The sequence below is a fragment of the Tachypleus tridentatus genome, chromosome 8 (assembly GCF_004210375.1).
Source record: "Tachypleus tridentatus isolate NWPU-2018 chromosome 8, ASM421037v1, whole genome shotgun sequence".
NCBI classification, from domain to species: domain Eukaryota; kingdom Metazoa; phylum Arthropoda; class Merostomata; order Xiphosura; family Limulidae; genus Tachypleus; species Tachypleus tridentatus.
The window spans coordinates 47,019,540-47,043,886 of record NC_134832.1 but is presented as its reverse complement, the minus strand read 5'-3'; the positions used below and the strand labels follow the sequence as shown (position 1 = coordinate 47,043,886).

The 24,347-nt window shown below is 34.5% G+C and overlaps 1 protein-coding gene across 1 annotated transcript in view; it reads right to left on the bottom strand.

Annotated features, from left to right (window-relative positions):
* LOC143223900 (uncharacterized) overlaps positions 1-24,347 on the bottom strand; it is an 88,609-nt gene that overhangs the window by 53,610 nt on the left and 10,652 nt on the right. The window contains exons 5-13 of the mRNA XM_076452375.1: positions 24,137-24,309; positions 16,658-16,883; positions 14,483-14,598; positions 11,969-12,084; positions 11,061-11,243; positions 9,960-10,057; positions 9,185-9,269; positions 8,488-8,685; positions 6,548-6,627 (exon numbers count right to left, since the gene is read on the bottom strand). Coding sequence (XP_076308490.1) covers positions 6,548-6,627; positions 8,488-8,685; positions 9,185-9,269; positions 9,960-10,057; positions 11,061-11,243; positions 11,969-12,084; positions 14,483-14,598; positions 16,658-16,883; positions 24,137-24,309 — 1,275 coding nt within the window. The remainder of the gene's footprint in view (positions 1-6,547; positions 6,628-8,487; positions 8,686-9,184; positions 9,270-9,959; positions 10,058-11,060; positions 11,244-11,968; positions 12,085-14,482; positions 14,599-16,657; positions 16,884-24,136; positions 24,310-24,347) is intronic.

Here is a 24,347-nt window from a genome sequence, read left to right as displayed (position 1 = left end):
AAAAACAATATGAGGATCACATCTGGAACAACAAGAAATACATTGTGAGGCTCACATCTGGAACAAGAAAAATACAACGTGAAGATCACATCTGGAACAACAAAAAAATACATTGTGAGGCTCACATCTGGAACAAGAAAAAATACAACGTGAAGATCACATCTGGAACAAAATAAAACAATATGAGGATCACATCTGGAACAAGAGAAAAATAATGTGAGGATCACATTTAGAATAAGAGCAAAACAATGTGAGGATCACATCTAAAACAAGAAAAAACAATGTGAGGATTACATCTAGAACAAGAAAAAACAATGTGAGTATTACATCTGGAACAAGAGAAAACAATGTGAGGATTACATCTAGAACAAGAATAAACAATGTGAGGATTACATCTAGTGCAGAAGAAAACAATGTGAGGATTACATCAAGAATAAGAAAAAATGTGAAAAGTAAATCTAGAACAAGAGAAAACAATGTGAGGATTACATCTAGAACAAGAGAAAACAATGTGAGGATTACATCTAGAACAAGATAAAACAATGTGAGTATTACATCTAGAACAATAGAAAACAATCTGAGGATTACATCTAGAACAAGAGAAAACAATGTGAGTATTACATCTGGAACAAGAGAAAACAATGTGAGTATTACATCTAGAACAAGAAAAACAATGTGAGTATTATATCTAGAACAAGAAAAAACAATGTGAGTATTACATCTAGAACAAGAGAAAACAATGTGAGTATTATATATAGAACAAGAGAAAACTATTTGAGGATTACATCTAGAACAAGAGAAAACAATGTGAGTATCACATCTAGAACAATAGAAAACAATCTGAGGATTACATCTAGAACAATAAAAAACAATGCGAGTATTACATCTAGAACAAGAAAAAACAATGTGAGTATTACATCTAGAACAAGAGAAAACAATGTGAGTATTATATCTAGAACAAGAGAAAACAATGTGAGGATTACATCTAGAACAAGAGAAAACAATGTGAGTATTACATCTAGAACAAGAGAAAACAATGTGAGGATTACATCTAGAACAAGAGAAAACAATGTGAGGATTACATCTAGAACAAGAGAAAACAATGTGAGTATTACATCTAGAACAAGAAAACAATGTGAGTATTACATCTAGAACAAGAGAAAACAATGTGAGGATTACATCTAGAACAAGAGAAAACAATGTGAGGATTACATCTAGAACAAGAAAAAACAATGTGAGTATTACATCTAGAACAAGAGAAAACAATGTGAGGATTACATCTAGAACAAGAGAAAACAATGTGAGTATTACATCTAGAACAAGAGAAAACAATGTGAGGATTACATCTAGAACAAGAGAAAACAATGTGAGTATTACATCTAGAACAAGAGAAAACAATGTGAGGATTACATCTAGAACATTTCAAAGTTTCTGTAAACTTGAAATAGTTTTAAACACCTTGAATATAAATTTTTACTGTTTTAATACACTTTCGATAAAACACAGTTCAGTTAATATTATTTACACGTAAGAGTGTCATTCGCTGTACTGGATTTTTAAATCAGATTTTGTTGAAATTACAAATTACAAAACTTGTTTCATGTGTAATCACGAATTTTGAAACCGATATATGTATGTATGAGTGAACAGTTAAATTTGTAACTTGTTAACAGTTTGACACGAAGAAAAGCAGGAAGTGGAAATAGCGCGCCATCTATTGAGTAAATATAGAACGTATTTTTTATAAGAAAACGTTGAACTTCGTTAAAAATTAAAAAATACATTTAGTTGTCAAATGTTCACTAAGAAAGAATAAAATAAGTCAGTTTGTCATGTAGAATTCATTATCGTTTGCGTGTTTCTGTTTTTTTTAAATAAATATCCGTTTTTATTAGAAAATAAAATATCCACCCAAAGGTCACTCAGAAATGAACAAATAGAATCTGGATCACGCTAACCGTGCTTAACGATGTTTTTTACGTTTATTTGTTAAGCACAGAGTTACACGATGGGTTGTCCGTACCACGCCCACCGTCTGGGTTAAACTCTGAATTTTGGCATTATAAGCCACCAAGCTAACCGCCGAACAACTTGCGAATTGAATAACTTTCCCGTCTGCTCTCATTCAACAAAACGTTCAATCTAAGATTAATAAAACACAAAATCACAGATTTTTCTAGGTAAAGTAAACGTATTTGTTCATTTTAAATTTCGCACAAAGCTACACGAGGGCTATCTGCTATAGTCGTCCCTAATTAAGCAGTGTAGGACTAGAGGGAAGACAGCTTGTCATTACCACCCACCGCCAACTTGTGGACTACTGTTTTTACCAACAAACAGCAAGATCATCGGTCACATTATAATGCCCTCACGGTTCAAAGGACGAGCATATATATGCAAAAACGGCTCGTTTGGGTTGAGAAAATATTTCACATAGAAGAGCGAACAACGTTTCGACCTTCTTCGGTCATCGTCAGGTTCACAAAGAAAGAGGTAACTGACCGGAAGCTGACCACATGTTTGAAAGGGGTTGTGTAACTGAGTGTCGGAATGTAGAGGGCGATGTTAGATGTTTGAATATATAATTTTATTTACTTTATTATATTAATATAGGTATAAAGGCGTTCCTTTATATTGGTTTATTTTGGGTTTAAGTTGTTGTATAAGTAAGGCTTCTTTAATTTTGCGTTTGTTTATGTTTGTTTCTTTATTTAGTATTTGAGTGTTTTCTATCGTTATGTTGTGTTTATTTGATTTGCAGTGTTCGAAAACGTGTGAAGGTGACTTTTTATGTTCTTTGAATCTGGTTTCCATTTTTCTACTTGTTTCTCCAATATAGAAGTCGTGGCAGTTATCACATTGTATTTTATAAATAATGTTGGTGTGGTGTTTGTCAGTGTAGTTTTACATAGTATAGACCTTAGTTTTGTGCCTGGTTTTGAATAAATTTGGTATTAACTGGAATGTTATATTTTGTTACTAGTTTTTTGCCAAATGTTGGTTATTTGTCTGCTGATGTCGGGAATATATGGTATGCAGCAGTATATGGTTTCGTGACTTTTTGATTCGTGAGATATATTTACTTTTGTTGGTTGATTTTGCTTTCTGTCTAGGTGTGTACGTATAATGTTTTCTACGGTTTGTGGAGGAAACTTATTGACTTTGATGAAGTATTGTTTTATTTTGTCTAATTCATCGTTAATTTTATCTGGTGAGCATAGTTTTACGGCTGTGTTTATTTGGTTTCTTAGTATGTTGAGTTTTGTTTTGTTTCATGTGCTGAGTCCCTAGGAATGTATAGTCCAGTATGGGTGATTTTTCGGTGGATTTCTGTTTTGAATTGTGTGTCGGTTCTTGTAATTTTGAGGTTAAGAAATGATATTTGATTGCTTTCTTCCTGTTCACATGTGAAGTTAATGTTGGGATGTATAGAGTTAATGTGATTGAAAAAATTAAGTATGTGTTCTGTAGATTTAGATCCCGCAACCGTGTCATCAACACATCTGTACCAGTATAGTGGTGGATGTAATGCTGTGTTAATTGCTTGTGTTTCAACTTGTGTCTTAAAATATTGGCTAGAACTGGTGATACTGGGTTGCCCATGCTTAGGCCATTTGTTTGTATACAGTTACAGAACCCCTTCCAAACATGTGGTCAGCTTCCGATCAGTTACCTCTTTCTTTGTGAACCTGACGATGACCGAAGAAGGTCGAAACGTTGTTCGCTGTTCTATGTAAAATATTTTCTCAACCCAAACGAGCTGTTTTTACATATATATTTCTCTACAAGTGGGTTTTCTCGACATCACTGAAAGGACGAGCATGTTTGATGAGACAGGGATTCGAACCCACAACTCCCAGATTGCGAGTCGAGCACTTCCAACTATTTGGTCATGTCGGGCCTATAGGTAAATCTATTCATCTTTTAGCACTAACGACCGTGTACTGTAGTCTGTAGTCCAAAATAAACTACGGTTAAATCACAGACACTTTTCCATAAAGTACACACACACACACACAAGGTATGGTTCTCAATTACGTAAACAAAGTAATATTAAGAGCGACATAAATGTATTAATCTCGCTTACGACACAAATTCCAACCCTTCGTTTGTGACACATGACTTGTGGACTTTTAATCACATTTGCAACTACAATTCCTCAGCGTAGATGTGACACAAACTCAAGACCTTATCAGAGACACAGTTCAGGTTCCATTTCAGTTATTCATATCATCTAGATATAACCTGTGACTAGGTATAACCTGTGACAAGGTATAACCTGTGACTAGATATTACCTGTGACTAGGTATAACCTGTGAATAGATATAACCTGTGACTAGGTATAACCTGTGGCTAGATATAACCTGTGACTAGATATAACCTGTGACTAGGTATAACCTGTGACTAGGTATAACCTGTGAATAGATATAACCTGTGACTAGGTATAACCTGTGGCTAGATATAACCTGTGACTAGGTATAACCTGTGACTAGATATAACCTGTGAATAGATATAACCTGTGACTAGGTATAACCTGTGGCTAGATATAACCTGTGACTAGATATAACCTGTGACTAGGTATAACCTGTGGCTAGATGTAACCTGTGACTAGATATAACCTGTGACTAGGTATAACCTGTGAATAGATATAACCTGTGACTAGGTATAAACTGTGACTAGATATAACCTGTGACAAGGTATAACCTGTGGCTAGATGTAACCTGTGACTAGATATAACCTGTGACTAGGTATAACCTGTGAATAGATATAACCTGTGACTAGATATAACGTGTGACTAGATATAACCTGTGACTAGGTATAACCTGTGACTAGATATAACGTGTGACTAGATATAACCTGTGACTAGGTATAACCTGTGACTAGGTATAACGTGTGACTAGATATAACGTGTGACTAGGTATAACCTGTGACTAGATATAACGTGAGACTAGATACAACCTGTGACTAGATATAACCTGTGACTAGGTATAACCTGTGACTAGATATAACCTGTGACTAAATATAACGTGTGACTAGATATAACCTGTGACTAGGTATAACCTGTGAATAGATATAACCTGTGACTAGATATAACGTGTGACTAGATATAACCTGTGACTAGGTATAACCTGTGACTAGATATAACCTGTGACTAGATATAACGTGTGACTAGATATAACCTGTGACTAGGTATAACCTGTAACTAGGTATAACCTGTGACTAGATATAACGTGTGACTAGATATAACCTGTGACTAGATATAACGTGTGACTAGATATAACCTGTGACTAGGTATAACCTGTGACTAGATATAACGTGTGACTAGATATAACCTGTGACTAGGTATAACGTGTGACTAGATATAACGTGTGACTAGGTATAACCTGTGACTAGATATAACGTGAGACTAGATACAACCTGTGACTAGATATAACCTGTGACTAGGTATAACCTGTGACTAGGTATAACCTGTGACTAGATATAACCTGTGACTAGATATAACGTGTGACTAGATATAACCTGTGACTAGATATAACCTGTGACTAGGTATAACCTGTAACTAGGTATAACCTGTGACTAGATATAACGTGTGACTAGATATAACCTGTGACTAGATATAACGTGTGACTAGATATAACCTGTGACTAGGTATAACCTGTGACTAGATATAACCTGTGACTAGATATAACGTGTGACTAGATATAACCTGTGACTAGGTATAACCTGTGACTAGATATAACCAGTGACTAGATATAACCTGTGACTAGATATAACCTGTGACTAGATATAACGTGTGACTAGATATAACCTGTGACTATATATAACCTGTGACTAGATATAATGTGTGACTAGATATAACCTGTGACTAGGTATAACCTGTGAATAGATATAACCTGTGACCAGATATAACGTGTGACTAGATATAACGTGTGACTAGATATAACGTGTGACTAGATATAACCTGTGACTAGATATAACCTGTGACTAGATATAATGTGTGACTAGATATAACCTGTGACTAGGTATAACCTGTGAATAGATATAACGTGTGACTAGATATAACCTATGACTAGATATAACGTGTGACTAGATATAACCTGTGACTAGATATAACGTGTGACTAGATATAACCTGTGACTAGATATAACGTGTGACTAGATATAACCTGTGACTAGATATAACCTGTGACTAGATATAACCTGTGACTAGATATAACGTGTGACTAGATATAATGTGTGACTAGATATAACCTGTGACTAGCTATAACCTGTGACTAGGTATAATCTGTGACTAGATATAACCTGTGACTAGGTATAACCTGTGACTAGATATAACCTGTGACACGCAACTTCCAAATTTTTACAACTTACACAAACACTTTGAACACTTTTCAACAGTTCACATCTGGATGTGACACAGAAAGTGAAACTCTAAATCCTTACAAGTGACACAACTTCATTTAATCAGTTTCGCATAAATAAATAAAAACCAAGTTGCGCGCAGCTCACTTGTGAGACACAGTGATCATGAGTGAAACACAACTCACCTGTGGAGAGCATCTCTCATGTTCCGAAATTTTCCGTCTGCAGCTACTAGAACTTGTAACTTGTCAACTGTTTGCTTGCTCTAATAACAAAAACATAAAAAAAATGCTATTTTATTCTATACTAACTTTATATTTCTTTAGCAGAAAACTTTTCAATTACAGAACGAATATAAATGCGTGATAACCTGGAACGTAATATTATAGAGGGCAGTCTATTAAAATAATTAATAAAATTATAATAGTACGTTTTCTTTTAACTTTGCGCAAAGCTACACGAAGGCTAACTGCGCTAGCTATCCCTGATTTAACAATCTAAGACTAGAGGGAAGGCAGCTAGTCATCACCACCCACCGCCAACTCTTGAGCTACCCTTTCAACCACCGAATAGTGGGATTGACCGTCATATAATAACATCTCCACGGATGAAAGAGCGAGCACGTTTGGTGCGACAAGGATTTGAACCCGCGGCCCTCAAATCACGAGTCGAACGCCTTAACCCACCTGGCCATGCTGGGTGGTGTAATATTATGAACCACGATAATTCATAACGAGAAGTGTAAATAAAATAAACACAAGAAAAATACACCTAAAAATAGATTAAAAAAATGTAATATTACTACAACATATTTATATTAAAAAATGTAATATTACTACAACATATTTATATTAAAAAATGTAATATTACTACAACATATTTAGATTAAAAAATGTAATATTACTACAACATATTTAGATTAAAAAATGTAATATTACTACAACATATTTATATTAAAAAATGTAATATTACTACAACATATTTAGATTAAAAAATGTAATATTACTACAACATATTTATATTAAAAAATGTAATATTACTACAACATATTTAGAACAAATATGACTATTTGTAGGTTTTAAAAACATCAAACAAGTTTCTTCCTTCTTGTTTCATATTATTGTGAACTTCTAATATCCAAGTTATTTAATTAAAGTTTCGAATTTTAGTTACTATCACACTGCCCCCAGTTGGCTCAGCGGTATGTCTGCGGACTTACAACGCTAAAAACCGGGTTTCGATACCCATTGTGAGCAGAGCACAGATAGCCCATTATGTAGCTTTGGGCTTAATTCAAAACAAGTACTATAATACTGTGGTGCCACCTTGTGAGATAATATAGTAATAAAAATAATTTGTTTGTACCACGGTGTGAATTTTATACCTTCATACTTATGATGTTCATGACATTGTGTCAGTTATTTTATTTGTGAAATATTTTGACAAATATAATCTCTTCTTATATCGTGAAGTAATCACTGTCTTCTTTGACAAATTATTAAATGTGTTAACAAACATCAGAAAAACAGGTAAAAATAGATGTCAAACTAAGGTTGAATAAGGCCTGAAGTATCCTAGTTTTAACGTTAGAACACTACTTTGTAGTTTTATATTAGGCCTGAAGTATCCTAGTTTTAATGTTAGAACATAAGCTTGTAGTTTTATATTATTATATATTAGCACTCTCCTAGTTTTAATGTTAGAACATAAGCTTGTAGTTTTATATTATTATATATTAGCACTCTCCTAGTTTTAATGTTAGAACATAAGCTTGTAGTTTTATATTATTATATATCAGCACTGTCCTAGTTTTTAATGTTAGCACACAAGCTTCAAGTTTTATACTAGACCTACAGTATCTTAGTTTTTAATGTAGAACACAAGCTTGTAGTTCTGTATTATCAAAAATTAACACTATCCTAAATTTTAATGTTATAACACAAGCTTGTAGTTTTATACTAGGTCTGCAGTGTATTATGCATATGTAGTTTCTACTAGAATACAAGCTTGTAGTTTTCTACTAGATCTAATTACCCTAGTTTCTAGATTAGAATACGAGCTTGTAGTTTTCTACTAGATCTAATTACCCTAGTTTCTAGATTAGAATACAAGCTTGTTACTGCACCGTTTTAGAGACTTTTTCCCATGTTTTCTTTAGCCGAAAGACAGAGCTGTTCATTAAAGCTGAAATTATCTGAAGTACACCGTTAAAGTTGTGAAGACAACGACAAATATCAGCCACTGTCACCCATTTCTCAATGATACACACCCTTCGAGCCATCTCAGGAGCACCCATGATTTCTGACACAACCAACCGATTCATCTGTGACGCAGAAAGATGTATCAACCAATAGGAATTATTCTTTTGGCACGTGAAAAGACTATCAATGTATCAACCAATAAGACCTGCGTTTTCACTAAACATAACGTGTTTTAACCAACCACAATTCAGTCTTCGCTATAACGAACAACTTAACTAATTAATTATAGATCTTTAGTTAATGAACAGTGATTCAGTTGCATAAGCCCTCTAACGACAAACTAGGTAATTATCTTTTGAAACAGAAAATATATAGTTAATCGCAAAACAAAGAACAGAACATCTTATTACGTGATTCGAGCTGCTATTGGACAAATTAAAAACTGTCATTAGTTACCAACACATCATGATGTTTTATTATGTTAAATCACTACTCGTTACCGTGTCAACCTCTTCATACTTCGTCAATAGACGTACTTACATCACGAGGTCTTTCCGACATCTTTATTCATCACATTATATATTTTATCACCATTTTTACTTCAGTGTTAGGAGTTCTTACATGATTGAACCTCCTGGTCATCAGTATAATGTTAGGAGCCTTGAACGTCTTATCAGCTTTCATCCACGCCTGGCCAAGAAATTCCCTCGAAAAGAAATAGCATAATTTAACTCAAGATGTCATAACAAACTAAATATTCCTTAAACACCGGTCATTTTAACAAATGTCAGTAGGTGGGTTGAATTGAGCGATTATTTATTGGCTCAGTTTATCACGAAGTGAGGGGAGATTTTTTTTTTATTTGTTAATGTTGCATCGTAATGTATTCGTAGTGCTAAAACACCGGGTTTCGATACCCGTTGTGGGCATGGCATAAATAGCCCACTATGTACCTCTGTGCTTCACCTAAGAAACTTTTGCGCACGTAAGAAGGTTTGAAATGTTAACCAATTAAAATTATCGTTTGAGCATTCTTCGTGAAGCTACGTGAAAAGTTATCCGCGCGTGTCTGTGATTATCTTGTTATGTTTTATCACTTTAAATAATATTTAACGGTTTCACATTTTGACTAAATTTGTAAACTTAGCTACGATTCTGGGATACTACGAAGTGTTGTTGATTAAAGTAAACATGTCCTGTCATATTACAAGTACAGTACCTAAGCGTTTAAAAGCAGTGTGCTAATTGGCCGTTGTAATGACGTAATATTAACAGCCAATAAGCACTCTACTTTTTAATGTGGATGTTAACCACTTAGACCAAACTCAGAAGTCTCTTACTGAATTACAAACTTCCTTCTCCAATAACCGATATGTTTGAACTAAAAACTACTTACTCGCTTCTGATGGAAACAAAGATATGATAATCCAGAAAGGTCATTTCTTCAGCCAGTTCCAACGCTGATAAAGTTTCGACAGTTTCTTTACTTGGAATCTGATAATAAAATATTTTAATAAGTGTTCAATGGTGTTCAGGAGATTAACTGTCAAAATCACCAGATTTGAAAATTTGGAACTCCTTAATTTGCACAAAATACGAAGGGACCTGAAGTAGAAAGCACGTGTCCGAGAGTATATTGTATCTTACTTAGTGGTGTACGTATTTGTATCTTAAGCCTAACTCGACTTAGTAGTGTATGTATTTGTATCTTAAGCCTCACTCGACTTAGTAGTGTGCGTACAGGGTGGCCGGTAAGTCCCTACCAATCCATATATCTTATGTATCCAGTGTATCTGTGTGCTTTCACCAGTATTCTTGCACTCATGTACCCACGTACTTATCACAATAAGCTTTTCAAGTGTAAATGGGCTTACATCGGCCATATTTCTCTGATAAAAAGAAATAAATGTATAATACATGCGTATTTGAATATAACATAATAACATATGGATGGGTAGGGGCTTACGGGCCACCATGCATTTGTATCTTAAGCCTAACTCGATTTAGTAGTGTATGTATTTGTATCTGAAGCCTAACTCGACTTAGTAGTGTATGTATTTGTATCTTAAGCCTAACTCGACTTAGTAGTGTATGTATTTGTATCTTAAGCCTAACTCGACTTAGTAGTGTATGTATTTGTATCTTAAGCCTAACTCGACTTAGTAGTGCATGTATTTGTATCTTAAGCCTAACTCGACTTAGTAGTGTATGTATTTGTATCTAAAGCCTAACTCGACTTAGTATTGTATGTATTTGTATCTTAAGCCTAACTCGACTTAGTATTGTATGTATTTGTATCTTAAGCCTAACTCGACTTAGTATTGTATGTATTTGTATCTTAAACCTAACTCGACTGTTCTGTCGTTTTAATCTCGTGATTTCTGACACAACCAACCGATTCATCTGTAACGCAGAAATATATATCAATCAAGTGTTTATACTGCTCAACCTAAAAAAAAACAACATAAACACATAGATTAAAAAAAAAAATTCTTACCGTAGGGGGCGCTAAAAGAACATCCAAGTCAAGCTTTGCTGCTTTGTCTTGGTCTTGTTTGGTGATGAAGAAAAGGATTTGTGCTGCTGCCTTGTGTTCGGCGGGAAGGAGGTTTGTGTTGTGAACCAACTCCTCGAGGAACTCTGTCGTCATGTGTAGGAGCTTAGGATCGTTTTCGAAATCCTAAAATGTTAAGGAGATTGGTTGTTCAATATTAGAAAACAAAAAAAAACAGAATACACTCTCCTGCAAACTCTTAAGTTTACATTAAATCAATAACGGATAAGGTGGCGAGTTGAAGTTGAACGCAATGTTCGAGCGACGTTTTATTCTTAGATAAATATGATTTGTTCTACACATTCCTGCTGACGTCAAGCTATGACGTAAAGTGTCCGAGAGTACAGTGAACAAAACAGCTTCACTCTGAACTAACATCCTTGGGGGTCAAGATGCTCTTACTAAAATCTTTTAACCAATCTCCGGTCGTGTGACCTCTTTGTTCTATATGGTGTATATATTCCTGTGTATATATATGAAATATTTCTACCTGATTAAGACGAAACGTTGTACATCTGTTAGGATGTCAAACTACAAATATTTTTCTTTACCACCCATTCAAGCCGTCTTTAAACTTTACGGTCTAAAACCGTGTTCCCCGAAATTACTTTGTAGAGATACTTTTCAAAATACTTGAGAAAATATTGCTTAATAAAGACTCAAAATCTTCCCAAACTTACTATTTTAACTTTTATAACCACGTTTATAAACAGCTCTCTCAGTACGAGGTACACTTATTAAACATGCACAAAGAAACAGTGGTAGTGAAAATGTTGGAGTCTCCTATAAGTCACAACTTAACAAGACGTTTAGAAACTAACGACATCTGGAGCAAATAAATAGCTGTTCACCTGAGGGTGTTTCGAAACCCAGTGTCGTAGGACGTTCAGGACTCTCATGGTAGCAGCCGTGCTGATCATGGATTCTCGTTTCGTTTTAGCGTTCGGAATTTTGATGTCGGTTCCAACTGTGGATAAAATACAAGAAACGTTTGCTTATTTTAAAACACAAACTGTCTAATGTATAGTAGGTCTTGTGTACTCTGCATGGGTCGAACCCCGGATTGCAGCATTATCATTTCTAAACCATACTTTTGTGTCACCGGTAGACCTTCCATAGAAGTTTGTTTAACTAAGCGAAAGCTGTATACGTAGAACGCTTGCGCTGTATACAGTACATGGATCGAACCTTGAATCTCAAGCTTACTACTGAGCTACCGGGTGAGGACGACAAGTAACGGCTGCATAATCGTTGTCTCTCTTTACTTGATGATGTATTTTCGGGGTTTTGTTTATGGACGATTTGAAATATTATTAGATTTTCGATTAGTTTGAAATTAAAACAACAATAGAGTTTTGTTGTTTTCACTTGAAGAATGACGCGTCTTATTCCACTGATGTCTTTTTACGTTACATAAAGTTAGAAGAGACAGCTAGACCACACGTCATCGATACATTCAATCTAATCAGGTGGACTACAATACACACTACCCGTATTCAACTTCCCGCTGATTCCTAAGAAAAGAGAACCGATATTCAAAGCAAGTTTGATTATGACGTCATAGCCCTGTTTACCTCGTTCTTACCAATGTCTGTGCTGAGATTCCTTGCGCACGTTTAATTTAAATCAATAACCGGTTAAAAAGATGAATTGATATAGAAGGTAATGTTTGAGCGAAGTTTTATTCTTAGAGAAGCGACTTTTCTTCACCTTTGAAACTTTGTTTGAACAGAAGTCACTCATTGTTCTCGTTAGTGGCTCAGTTTGTTTGTTTTTAATGCAAAGCTACAAGCGCTGTTTCCGCTACAGGAATCAAACAACAAATTTTAGAGTGATAAATCTACAAACTTTACGCTTATCCAGCGAAGAAACAGTTCAAACAAATTTGTATTTTTTTCTCAAGTCAAATGAATTACCTTAAACACATAATATTTTAACAGTAAATGTGTTTTTAAATTTTAATCTTTTTATGTAATTTTTTTATTGTTTCCATGCGTTGAGTCACTATTTATATGGTATAAAATAAAATACGAAAAAAATACATACTTTCGTATAAATTATTTATACCCATGATTAAAAACAACAGAAACTATCTGATATGAGATGCACTAAGTGTTATAGTGAGCCACGCTTAACTTTAGTAACCTTATAGGGACAGTATATGTGAGGTTGAGTTACCCTTCACCGTGAGTCAGTCATGCCATAGGTTCAAACCATGCTTATCACGTGTCATGCTTATCACGTGTCAAATGTTAAATATCAAAGCTTATCAACGAATCCTCAACGAGGTTAGCTATTCCTGACATATCCACAGAGAAATATCAAGTTAATCTCAAGAGTGACCTAACATGCCAACAAAAGAAAGCGAAACTGATTTTGGCAGCGTGAGCGAGGTTAAGCGTCCCAGACCTGAACAACTCGTGGCAGGTTTAAAGCAAAATACGTAGCTAATCTGAGTAGCGTGAGCGAGGTTAAGTATTTCTGGTACATAAACGTAGACGTATTAAACTCATTGGAATAGTGAACGAGGTTATTTGTTGCAGAAAGTATAAAAACAAATGTAAAGCCGATTTGAGCAACGTGAATGAGGTTAAGTATTCCTGGTACATAAACGTAAAAGTATTAAACTCATTGGAATAGTGAACGAGGTTATTTGTTGCAGAAAGTATAAAGACAAATGTAAAGCCGATCTGAGCAGCGTGAACGAGGTTAAATATTCATTGAGCGTTTGCTCTGACAGTTAATAATCAAGTTGAAGTGAAAATGTTAAGTCAAGGAAGGCGAAAAAAAAATTGTTTTTTGTTTTAAAGCCAAACTAAACTGGGCTATCTGCTATGTCCACCGTGAGGAATCAGACTCCAAATTTTAGCGTTGTAAGACCTTGAACTTAGCACACTTCTGCTTGGAGACAGCTAAAGAGAAGTCCATAGAAACAGTTATCGAAAAAAACATGCGTTTCAGTAATTCATCGGGCATTATATTAACACCATTAAATTAAAACACAGAGTGTAATAAGCATGCCAAACAGAAAACAACCATTCAAGAAGCATTTCACTTTAAAAAAATTGACTTACGGCACAGCGCGTAATAATCATGCCAAATAGAAAATGACTATTCAACGGACATTTTTATCAACAGCATTGACCTATGACACACAGTTTAATAAGCATGAAAAACAGAAGACAACTCGCTTTTGATGACTATAAATTAAACTGCACATTGAAATAGTCATTGATCGGTTTAATGACGTTTTCACTAAAAAAAACAACAACATGTTAAGGCAACAAGAAACACACGTGGAATTGCAAGCGTTCGTTTGAGATATGATTTACACATGCACACTAACACTGGTCAACAACACTGACCTGCACTTGGAAGGTTACTACTAGCTCGTGACTGGGACTGAGACAATGGTTCTGGAGGGTTACTGGAACCAGCCGTGGCTGCCGCGAAGGCCGCTGCTGCTGACGATTTACTGGATCTTAAAGAAAGAGTATATATGTATGTGGACAAAACCATTTCGAGAGCACATTAGCAGCTATTAATATAAGTTTGTTTGTTATTCTGAATTTCTTAGGTTCAAGTTCCTTACTGAAAATTGTACATGGAGAAATCCTTCAATGGTGGGTTTCACCCAAGGGTTTCAGCTCGTAAAGCCGCTTGTTATAGCCATGAATTTGAAACACAAAAACTTGGGCTATGGACATATAGATTGAAGTAAAGAAAAAAACACCATGTGGATGAAGGAACTTCAAAACCTTTTAGTACTAGTCCAAGCTTGACGGCAATTTGGAAAGTCATTTGGATAAGACTACATCGTCCCAGCCATGATATTGGTATGTTTTAATAGGTTTGGATTTGAATAGAAAGGAATATATCGACTTTGGTTTGGACTTTGAACAGGACTATATTGACATGTTTTAGTAGGTATGATTGCCATACTTAATTGAATTATAAATTATTTAATTTGATGTTATATCCTGAATAACACTTCCTGTGTTAATGAATAATATCTTATCTGTTTCGGCGTCATATCGCTATAGATTTTACCACACGTCTTATCCCGTAACGACTTTCCGACAAATAATGTTGAAAACGTGTAAAAACCCTCAATAAAATTCAAATTAAAATATCTAAAAACCGTTTGAAATGCCTTATTTTTAAATCTAAGAGTGGCACATACCTCAGAATTTCACTACACTTATAGCAACTCTTGAAGATGAATTGTGGTATATTCTATCAAATGTATTCCATAAGCTGCTTGTAAGTGTAGCTAACAAAATCCATAGTATAGTTAGAGTCAGAAGCAGTACCATTCCTAAACCAAAACATATAGTTAGAGCCAGAAGCAGTACCATTCCTGAAACAAAACATATAGTTAGAGCCAGAAGTAGTCCCATTCCTAAAACAAAACATATAGTTAGAGCCAGAAGTAGTCCCATTCCTATACCAAAACACGTAGTTAGAGCCAGAAGTAGTCCCATTCCTATACCAAAACACGTAGATAAAGCCAGAAGTAGTCCCATTCCTAAACCAAAACACGTATATAAAGCCAAAAGTAGTCCCATTCCTATACCAAAGCACGTAGTTAAAGCCAGAAGTAGTACCATTCCTATACCAAAACACGTAGATAAAGCCAGAAGTATTCCCATTCCTAAACCAAAACACGTAGTTAGAGCCAGAAGTAGTCCCATTCCTAAACCAAAACACGTGGTTAAAGCCAGAAGTAGTCCCATCCCTATACCAAAACATAAATATAAAGCCAAAAGTAGTCCCATTCCTATACCAAAGCACGTAGTTAAAGCCACAAGTAGTACCATTCCTATACCAAAACACGTAGATAAAGCCAGAAGTATTCCCATTCCTAAACCAAAACACGTAGTTAGAGCCAGAAGTAGTCCCATTCCTTAACCGAAACACGTATATAAAGCCAGAAGTAGTACCATTTCTAAACCAAAACAAGTAGTTAAAGCCAGAACTAATCCCACTCCTAAAACAGACGTCTAGAAGTTGTCTCATTGGTAAATCAAAACATATCACACACGCACTCTTTTTCAAAGCGTGTTGTTACAGTTCTGCTAGCCAGAAACCACACACACCAGTGATGGTTGTACTCGACCTTGAAAAATAAATCTAATAACTGTTATGAAAATTCCATCGCCAATAAAACTTCCGGATTTTCTGCAATAAGAATTTGAAAAAAAAAACGCTTGTTATGACGTCAACGTAGACAGTTAAACACATTATATATAATATTCTATATAATAAACTAAAATCATTTCTCTCACTGTGATTTTCATTGAGAACAAGAGACAGAATCAGATTCTTATGACTGAACCAGTTGTGCGAAAAAACTTTAGAAGTATATTTAAGGTATTACAAAGTTAAGTCATCCGTTTCTGAAGTAGGGGTAAATCTAAATAATCTTTTAAAGAACAGATTTAAGAATGTTGTGCTCCTAAAATATGGGGAATCGAAAACGCTATACATTCTTCTCCGGAACCTGGGTGTATTAACCACCCCTTTATCGCACATTGTACCTGCGAGTTGAGGCCCGAGACGAGGTGACTACAACACCTGCTTTGCTGCAGTGTTGAGGTGAATCAGGATACTGGAAACTGCTCCTGGGTGTCGAGAGTATAGAAGATTCTGTCTGGAAACTGCTCCTCGGTGTCGAGAGTATAGTAGAGTCCGTCTGAATGCTACTTCTTGGAGTTGTTGAAGGGCTCACTGTTTCAGTCTCGCCAATACTTCGTTTACCTACAGCTGGTACGGAAATAGGTTAGAAATGACAAAAACTATCGCGTGTTTTTGTAGAATATATCCTATATTCTAGTGTTAAACAGGTGTTTAAAACTATAGAGTAGAATAGATCCTACATCGTAGTGTTAAACAGGTGTTAGTTTAAAACTGTAGAGTAGAACAGATCCTACATCGTAGTGTTAAACAGGTGTTAGTTTAAAACTGTAGAGTAGAACAGATCCTACATCGTAGTGTTCAATAGGTGTTAGTTTAAAACTGTAGAATAGAACAGATCCTACATCGTAGTGTTAAATAGGTGTTAGTTTAAAACTGTAGAGTAGAACAGATCCTACATCGTAGTGTTAAATAGGTGTTAGTTTAAAACTGTAGAGTAAAATAGATCCTACATCGTAGTGTTAAACAGGTGTTTAAAACTGTAGAGTAGAACAGATCCTACATCGTAGTGTTAAACAGGTGTTTAAAACTGTAGAGTAGTACAGATCCTACATCGTAGCGTTAAACAGGTGTTAGTTTAAAACTGTAGAGTAGAATAGATCCTACATCGTAGTGTTAAATAGGTATTAGTTTAAAACTGTAGAATAGAACAGATCCTACATCGTAGTGTTAAATAGGTGTTAGTTTAAAACTGTAGAGTAGAACAGATCCTACATCGTAGTGTTAAATAGGTGTTAGTTTAAAACTGTAGAGTAAAATAGATCCTACATCGTAGTGTTAAACAGGTGTTTAAAACTGTAGAGTAGAACAGATCCTACATCGTAGTGTTAAACAGGTGTTTAAAACTGTAGAGTAGTACAGATCCTACATCGTAGTGTTAAACAGGTGTTAGTTTAAAACTGTAGAGTAGAATAGATCCTACATCGTAGTGTTAAATAGGTATTAGTTTAAAACTGTAGAATAGAACAGATCCTACATCGTAGTGTTAAATAGGTGTTAGTTTAAAACTGTAGAGTAGAACATATCCAACATCGTAGTGTTAAACAGGTGTTAGTTTAAAACTGTAGAGTAGAACATATCCAACATCGTAGTGTTAAATAGGTGTTAGTTTAAAACTGTAGAGTAGAATAGATCCTACATCGTAGTGTTAAACAGGTGTTAGTTTAAAACTGTAGAGTAGAACATATCCTACATCGTAGTGTTAAACAGGTGTTAGTTTAAAACTGTAGAGTAGAATAGATCCTACATCGTAGTGTTAAACAGGTGTTAGTTTAAAACTGTAGAGTAGAATAGATCCTACATCGTAGTGTTAAGCAGGTGTTAGTTTAAAACTGCAGAGTAGAACAGATCCTACATCGTAGTGTTAAACAGGTGTTAGTTTAAAACTGTAGAGTAAAATAGATCCTACATCGTAGTCTTAAACAGGTGTTTAAAACTGTAGAGTAGAACAGATCCTACATCGTAGTGTTAAACAGGTGTTAGTTTAAAACTGTAGAGTAGAATAGATCCTACATCGTAGTGTTAAATAGGTATTAGTTTAAAACTGTAGAATAGAACAGATCCTACATCGTGGTGTTAAATAGGTGTTAGTTTAAAACTGTAGAGTAGAATAGATCCTACATCGTAGTGTTAAACAGGTGTTAGTTTAAAACTGTAGAGTAGAATAGATCCTACATCGTAGTGTTAAATAGGTGTTAGTTTAAAACTGTAGAGTAGAATAGATCCTACATCGTAGTGTTAAGCAGGTGTTAGTTTAAAACTGCAGAGTAGAACAGATCCTACATCGTAGTGTTAGACAGGTGTTAGTTTAAAACTGTAGAGTAAAATAGATCCTACATCGTAGTGTTAAACAGGTGTTTAAAACTGTAGAGTAGAATAGATCCTACATCGTAGTTGTAAACAGAAGTTAGTTTAAAACTGTAGAGTAGAACAGATCCTACATCGTAGTGTTAAATAGGTGTTAGTTTAAAACTGTAGAGTAGAACATATCCAACATCGTAGTGTTAAACAGGTGTTAGTTTAAAACTGTAGAGTAGAACATATCCAACATCGTAGTGTTAAATGGGTGTTTAAAACTGTAGAGTAGAATGGATCCTAGATTGTAGTGTTAAATAGGTGTTAGTTTAAAACTGTAGAGTAGAATGGATCCTACATCGTAGTGTTAAATAGGTGTTTAAAACTGTAGAGTAGAATGGATCCTAGATTGTAGTGTTAAATAGGTGTTAGTTTAAAACTGTAGAGTAGAACAGATCCTAGATTGTAGTGTTAAACAGATGTTAGTTTAAACTGTAGAGTAGAATGGATCCTACATCGTAGTTGTAAACAGGTGTTAGTTTAAAACTGTAGAGTAGAATAGATCCTACATCGTAGTGTTAAATAGGTGTTTAAAACTGTAGAGTAGAATGGATCCTAGATTGTAGTGTTAAATAGGTGTTAGTTTAAAACTGTAGAGTAGAACAGATCCTAGATTGTAGTGTTAAACAGATGTTAGTTTAAAACTGTAGAGTAGAATGGATCCTACATCGTAGTTGTAAACAGGTGTTAGTTTAAAACTGTAGAGTAGAATAGATCCAACATCGTAGTTGTAAACAGGTGTTAGTTTAAAACTGTAGAGTAGAATAGATCCTACATCGTAGTGTTAAATAGGTGTTAGTTTAAAACTGTAGAGTAGAACAGATCCTAGATTGTAGTGTTGAACAGATTTTAGTTTAACACTGTAGAGTAGAATGGATCCTACATCGTAGTTGTAAACAGGTGTTAGTTTAAAACTGTAGAGTAGAACAGATCCTACATCGTAGTGTTAAACAGGTGTTAGTTTAAAACTGTAGAGTAGAACAGATCCTAAATCGTAGTTGTAAACAGGTGTTAGTTTAAAACTGTAGAGTAGAATAGATCCAACATCGTAGTGTTAAATAGGTGTTAGTTTAAAACTGTAGAGTAGAATAGATCCTACATCGTAGTGTTAAATAGGTGTTAGTTTAAAACTGTAGAGTAGAACAGATCCTAGATTGTAGTGTTGAACAGATGTTAGTTTAAAACTGTAGAGTAGAATGGATCCTACATCGTAGTTGTAAACAGGTGTTAGTTTAAAACTGTAGAGTAGAATAGATCCTACATCGTAGTGTTAAATAGGTGTTTAAAACTGTAGAGTAGAATGGATCCTAGATTGTAGTGTTAAATAGGTGTTTAAAACTGTAGAGTAGAATGGATCCTACATCGTAGTGTTAAATAGGTGTTTAAAACTGTAGAGTAGAATGGATCCTAGATTGTAGTGTTAAATAGGTGTTAGTTTAAAACTGTAGAGTAGAACAGATCCTAGATTGTAGTGTTAAACAGATGTTAGTGTAAAACTGTAGAGTAGAATGGATCCTACATCGTAGTTGTAAACAGGTGTTAGTTTAAAACTGTAGAGTAGAATAGATCCTACATCGTAGTGTTAAATAGGTGTTTAAAACTGTAGAGTAGAATGGATCCTAGATTGTAGTGTTAAATAGGTGTTAGTTTAAAACTGTAGAGTAGAACAGATCCTAGATTGTAGTGTTAAACAGATGTTAGTTTAAAACTGTAGAGTAGAATGGATCCTACATCGTAATTGTAAACAGGTGTTAGTTTAAAACTGTAGAGTAAAATAGATCCTACATCGTAGTGTTAAACAGGTGTTTAAAACTGTAGAGTAGAATAGATCTTACATCGTAGTTGTAAACAGAAGTTAGTTTAAAACTGTAGAGTAGAACAGATCCTACATCGTAGTGTTAAATAGGTGTTAGTTTAAAACTGTAGAGTAGAACATATCCTACATCGTAGTGTTAAACAGGTGTTAGTTTAAAACTGTAGAATAGAATAGATCCTACATCATAGTGTTAAATAGGTGTTAGTTTAAAACTGTAGAGTAGAACATATCCAACATCGTAGTGTTAAACAGGTGTTAGTTTAAAACTGTAGAGTAGAACATATCCAACATCGTAGTGTTAAATGGGTGTTTAAAACTGTAGAGTAGAATGGATCCTAGATTGTAGTGTTAAATAGGTGTTAGTTTAAAACTGTAGAGTAGAATGGATCCTACATCGTAGTGTTAAATAGGTGTTTAAAACTGTAGAGTAGAATGGATCCTAGATTGTAGTGTTAAATAGGTGTTAGTTTAAAACTGTAGAGTAGAACAGATCCTAGATTGTAGTGTTAAACAGATGTTAGTTTAAACTGTAGAGTAGAATGGATCCTACATCGTAGTTGTAAACAGGTGTTAGTTTAAAACTGTAGAGTAGAATAGATCCTACATCGTAGTGTTAAATAGGTGTTTAAAACTGTAGAGTAGAATGGATCCTAGATTGTAGTGTTAAATAGGTGTTAGTTTAAAACTGTAGAGTAGAACAGATCCTAGATTGTAGTGTTAAACAGATGTTAGTTTAAAACTGTAGAGTAGAATGGATCCTACATCGTAGTTGTAAACAGGTGTTAGTTTAAAACTGTAGAGTAGAATAGATCCAACATCGTAGTTGTAAACAGGTGTTAGTTTAAAACTGTAGAGTAGAATAGATCCTACATCGTAGTGTTAAATAGGTGTTAGTTTAAAACTGTAGAGTAGAACAGATCCTAGATTGTAGTGTTGAACAGATTTTAGTTTAACACTGTAGAGTAGAATGGATCCTACATCGTAGTTGTAAACAGGTGTTAGTTTAAAACTGTAGAGTAGAACAGATCCTACATCGTAGTGTTAAACAGGTGTTATTTTAAAACTGTAGAGTAGAACAGATCCTACATCGTAGTTGTAAACAGGTGTTAGTTTAAAACTGTAGAGTAGAATAGATCCAACATCGTAGTGTTAAATAGGTGTTAGTTTAAAACTGTAGAGTAGAATAGATCCTACATCGTAGTGTTAAATAGGTGTTAGTTTAAAACTGTAGAGTAGAACAGATCCTAGATTGTAGTGTTGAACAGATGTTAGTTTAAAACTGTAGAGTAGAATGGATCCTACATCGTAGTTGTAAACAGGTGTTAGTTTAAAACTGTAGAGTAGAATAGATCCTACATCGTAGTGTTAAATAGGTGTTTAAAACTGTAGAGTAGAATGGATCCTAGATTGTAGTGTTAAATAGGTGTTAGTTTAAAACTGTAGAGTAGAACAGATCCTAGATTGTAGTGTTAAACAGATGTTAGTGTAAAACTGTAGAGTAGAATGGATCCTACATCGTAGTTGTAAACAGGTGTTAGTTTAAAACTGTAGAGTAGAATAGATCCTACATCGTAGTGTTAAATAGGTGTTTAAAACTGTAGAGTAGAATGGATCCTAGATTGTAGTGTTAAATAGGTGTTAGTTTAAAACTGTAGAGTAGAACAGATCCTAGATTGTAGTGTTAAACAGATGTTAGTTTAAAACTGTAGAGTAGAATGGATCCTACATCGTAATTGTAAACAGGTGTTAGTTTAAAACTGTAGAGTAGAATAGATCCAACATCGTAGTTGTAAACAGGTGTTAGTTTAAAACTGTAGAGTAGAATAGATCCTACATCGTAGTGTTAAATAGGTGTTAGTTTAAAACTGTAGAGTAGAATAGATCCTACATCGTAGTGTTAAATAGGTGTTAGTTTAAAACTGTAGAGTAGAACAGATCCTAGATTGTAGTGTTAAACAGATTTTAGTTTAAAACTGTAGAGTAGAATGGATCCTACATCGTAGTGTTAAGCAGGTGTTAGTTTAAAACTGTAGAGTAGAACAGATCCTACATCGTAGTTGTAAACAGGTGTTAGTTTAAAACTGTAGAGTAGAATAGATCCTACATCGTAGTGTTAAACAGGTGTTAGTTTAAAACTGAATAGTAGAACAGATCCTACATCGTAGTGTTAAACAGGTGTTAGTTTAAAACTGTAGAGTAGAACAGATCCTACATCGTAGTGTTAAACAGGTGTTAGTTTAAAACTGTAGAGTAGAACAGATCCTACATCGTAGTGTTAAATAGGTGTTAGTTTAAAACTGTAGAGTAGAATAGATCCTACATCGTAGTGTTAAATAGGTGTTAGTTTAAAACTGTAGAGTAGAATAGATCCTACATCGTAGTTTTAAATAGGTGTTAGTTTAAAACTGTAGAATAGAACAGATCCTACATCGTAGTGTTAAATAGGTGTTAGTTTAAAACTGTAGAGTAGAACAGATCCTAGATTGTAGTGTTAAACAGATGTTAGTTTAAAACTGTAGAGTAGAATGGATCCTACATCGTAGTTGTAAACAGGTGTTAGTTTAAAACTGTAGAGTAGAATAGATCCTACATCGTAGTGTTAAATAGGTGTTTAAAACTGTAGAGTAGAATGGATCCTAGATTGTAGTGTTAAATAGGTGTTAGTTTAAAACTGTAGAGTAGAACAGATCCTAGATTGTAGTGTTAAACAGATGTTAGTTTAAAACTGTAGAGTAGAATGGATCCTACATCGTAGTTGTAAACAGGTGTTAGTTTAAAACTGTAGAGTAGAATAGATCCAACATCGTAGTTGTAAACAGGTGTTAGTTTAAAACTGTAGAGTAGAATAGATCCTACATCGTAGTGTTAAATAGGTGTTAGTTTAAAACTGTAGAGTAGAACAGATCCTAGATTGTAGTGTTAAACAGATTTTAGTTTAACACTGTAGAGTAGAATGGATCCTACATCGTAGTTGTAAACAGGTGTTAGTTTAAAACTGTAGAGTAGAACAGATCCTACATCGTAGTGTTAAACAGGTGTTAGTTTAAAACTGTAGAGTAGAACATATCCTACATCGTAGTGTTAAATAGGTGTTAGTTTAAAACTGTAGAGTAGAATAGATCCTACATCGTAGTTGTAAACAGGTGTTAGTTTAAAACTGTAGAGTAGAATAGATCCTACATCGTAGTGTTAAACAGGTGTTTAAAACTGTAGAGTAGAATAGATCCTACATCGTAGTGGTAAACAGGTGTTAGCTGAGAACTACGGTTTACGACAGAAACTACATTATAATGTATAATAATTATACATAATAATAATATACATAATAATGTAGTGTTATAATGTTAAATAAGAGTTCGTTGAGATTCTTTGAATATTAAAAATGGAGCTGGTGTATAAAAAATAATAATAAAGTAAACTATTTGACTAATAAACCAAGTTACTGACAGGAGAGTGGGATAACACTTGGTTTTTCTAATTCCAAACATAGATCAAAAATGTCCTTAATAAATTTAACTGTGGTCTTAGTGAAACGTCTGGAAACACTCTGAAGCTACAATACCCCCATACCACGAAGACTGAGCAGCAAAAAATTGGATAATTTTATGAAAATGAAAAGAACACACATCAGTATAGTACTAAACATTCCTACCTCCTCTCACTCGTAAGTATGTAATAACGTTTGGAGAAAACTGACTGGACTGGACAACAGGTGGCGCTTTCCGATCTTTCTCCATTGACGAAGAGGGGAGAGCTTGAGGTGAGGTGTCTTGAGTCGTGTGGTGCTTACTATTTTGTGCAGGAAAGTCCTGAGGAGCAAATATCCTGAAAAATAATGACCTATAAGATATGGATATGATATA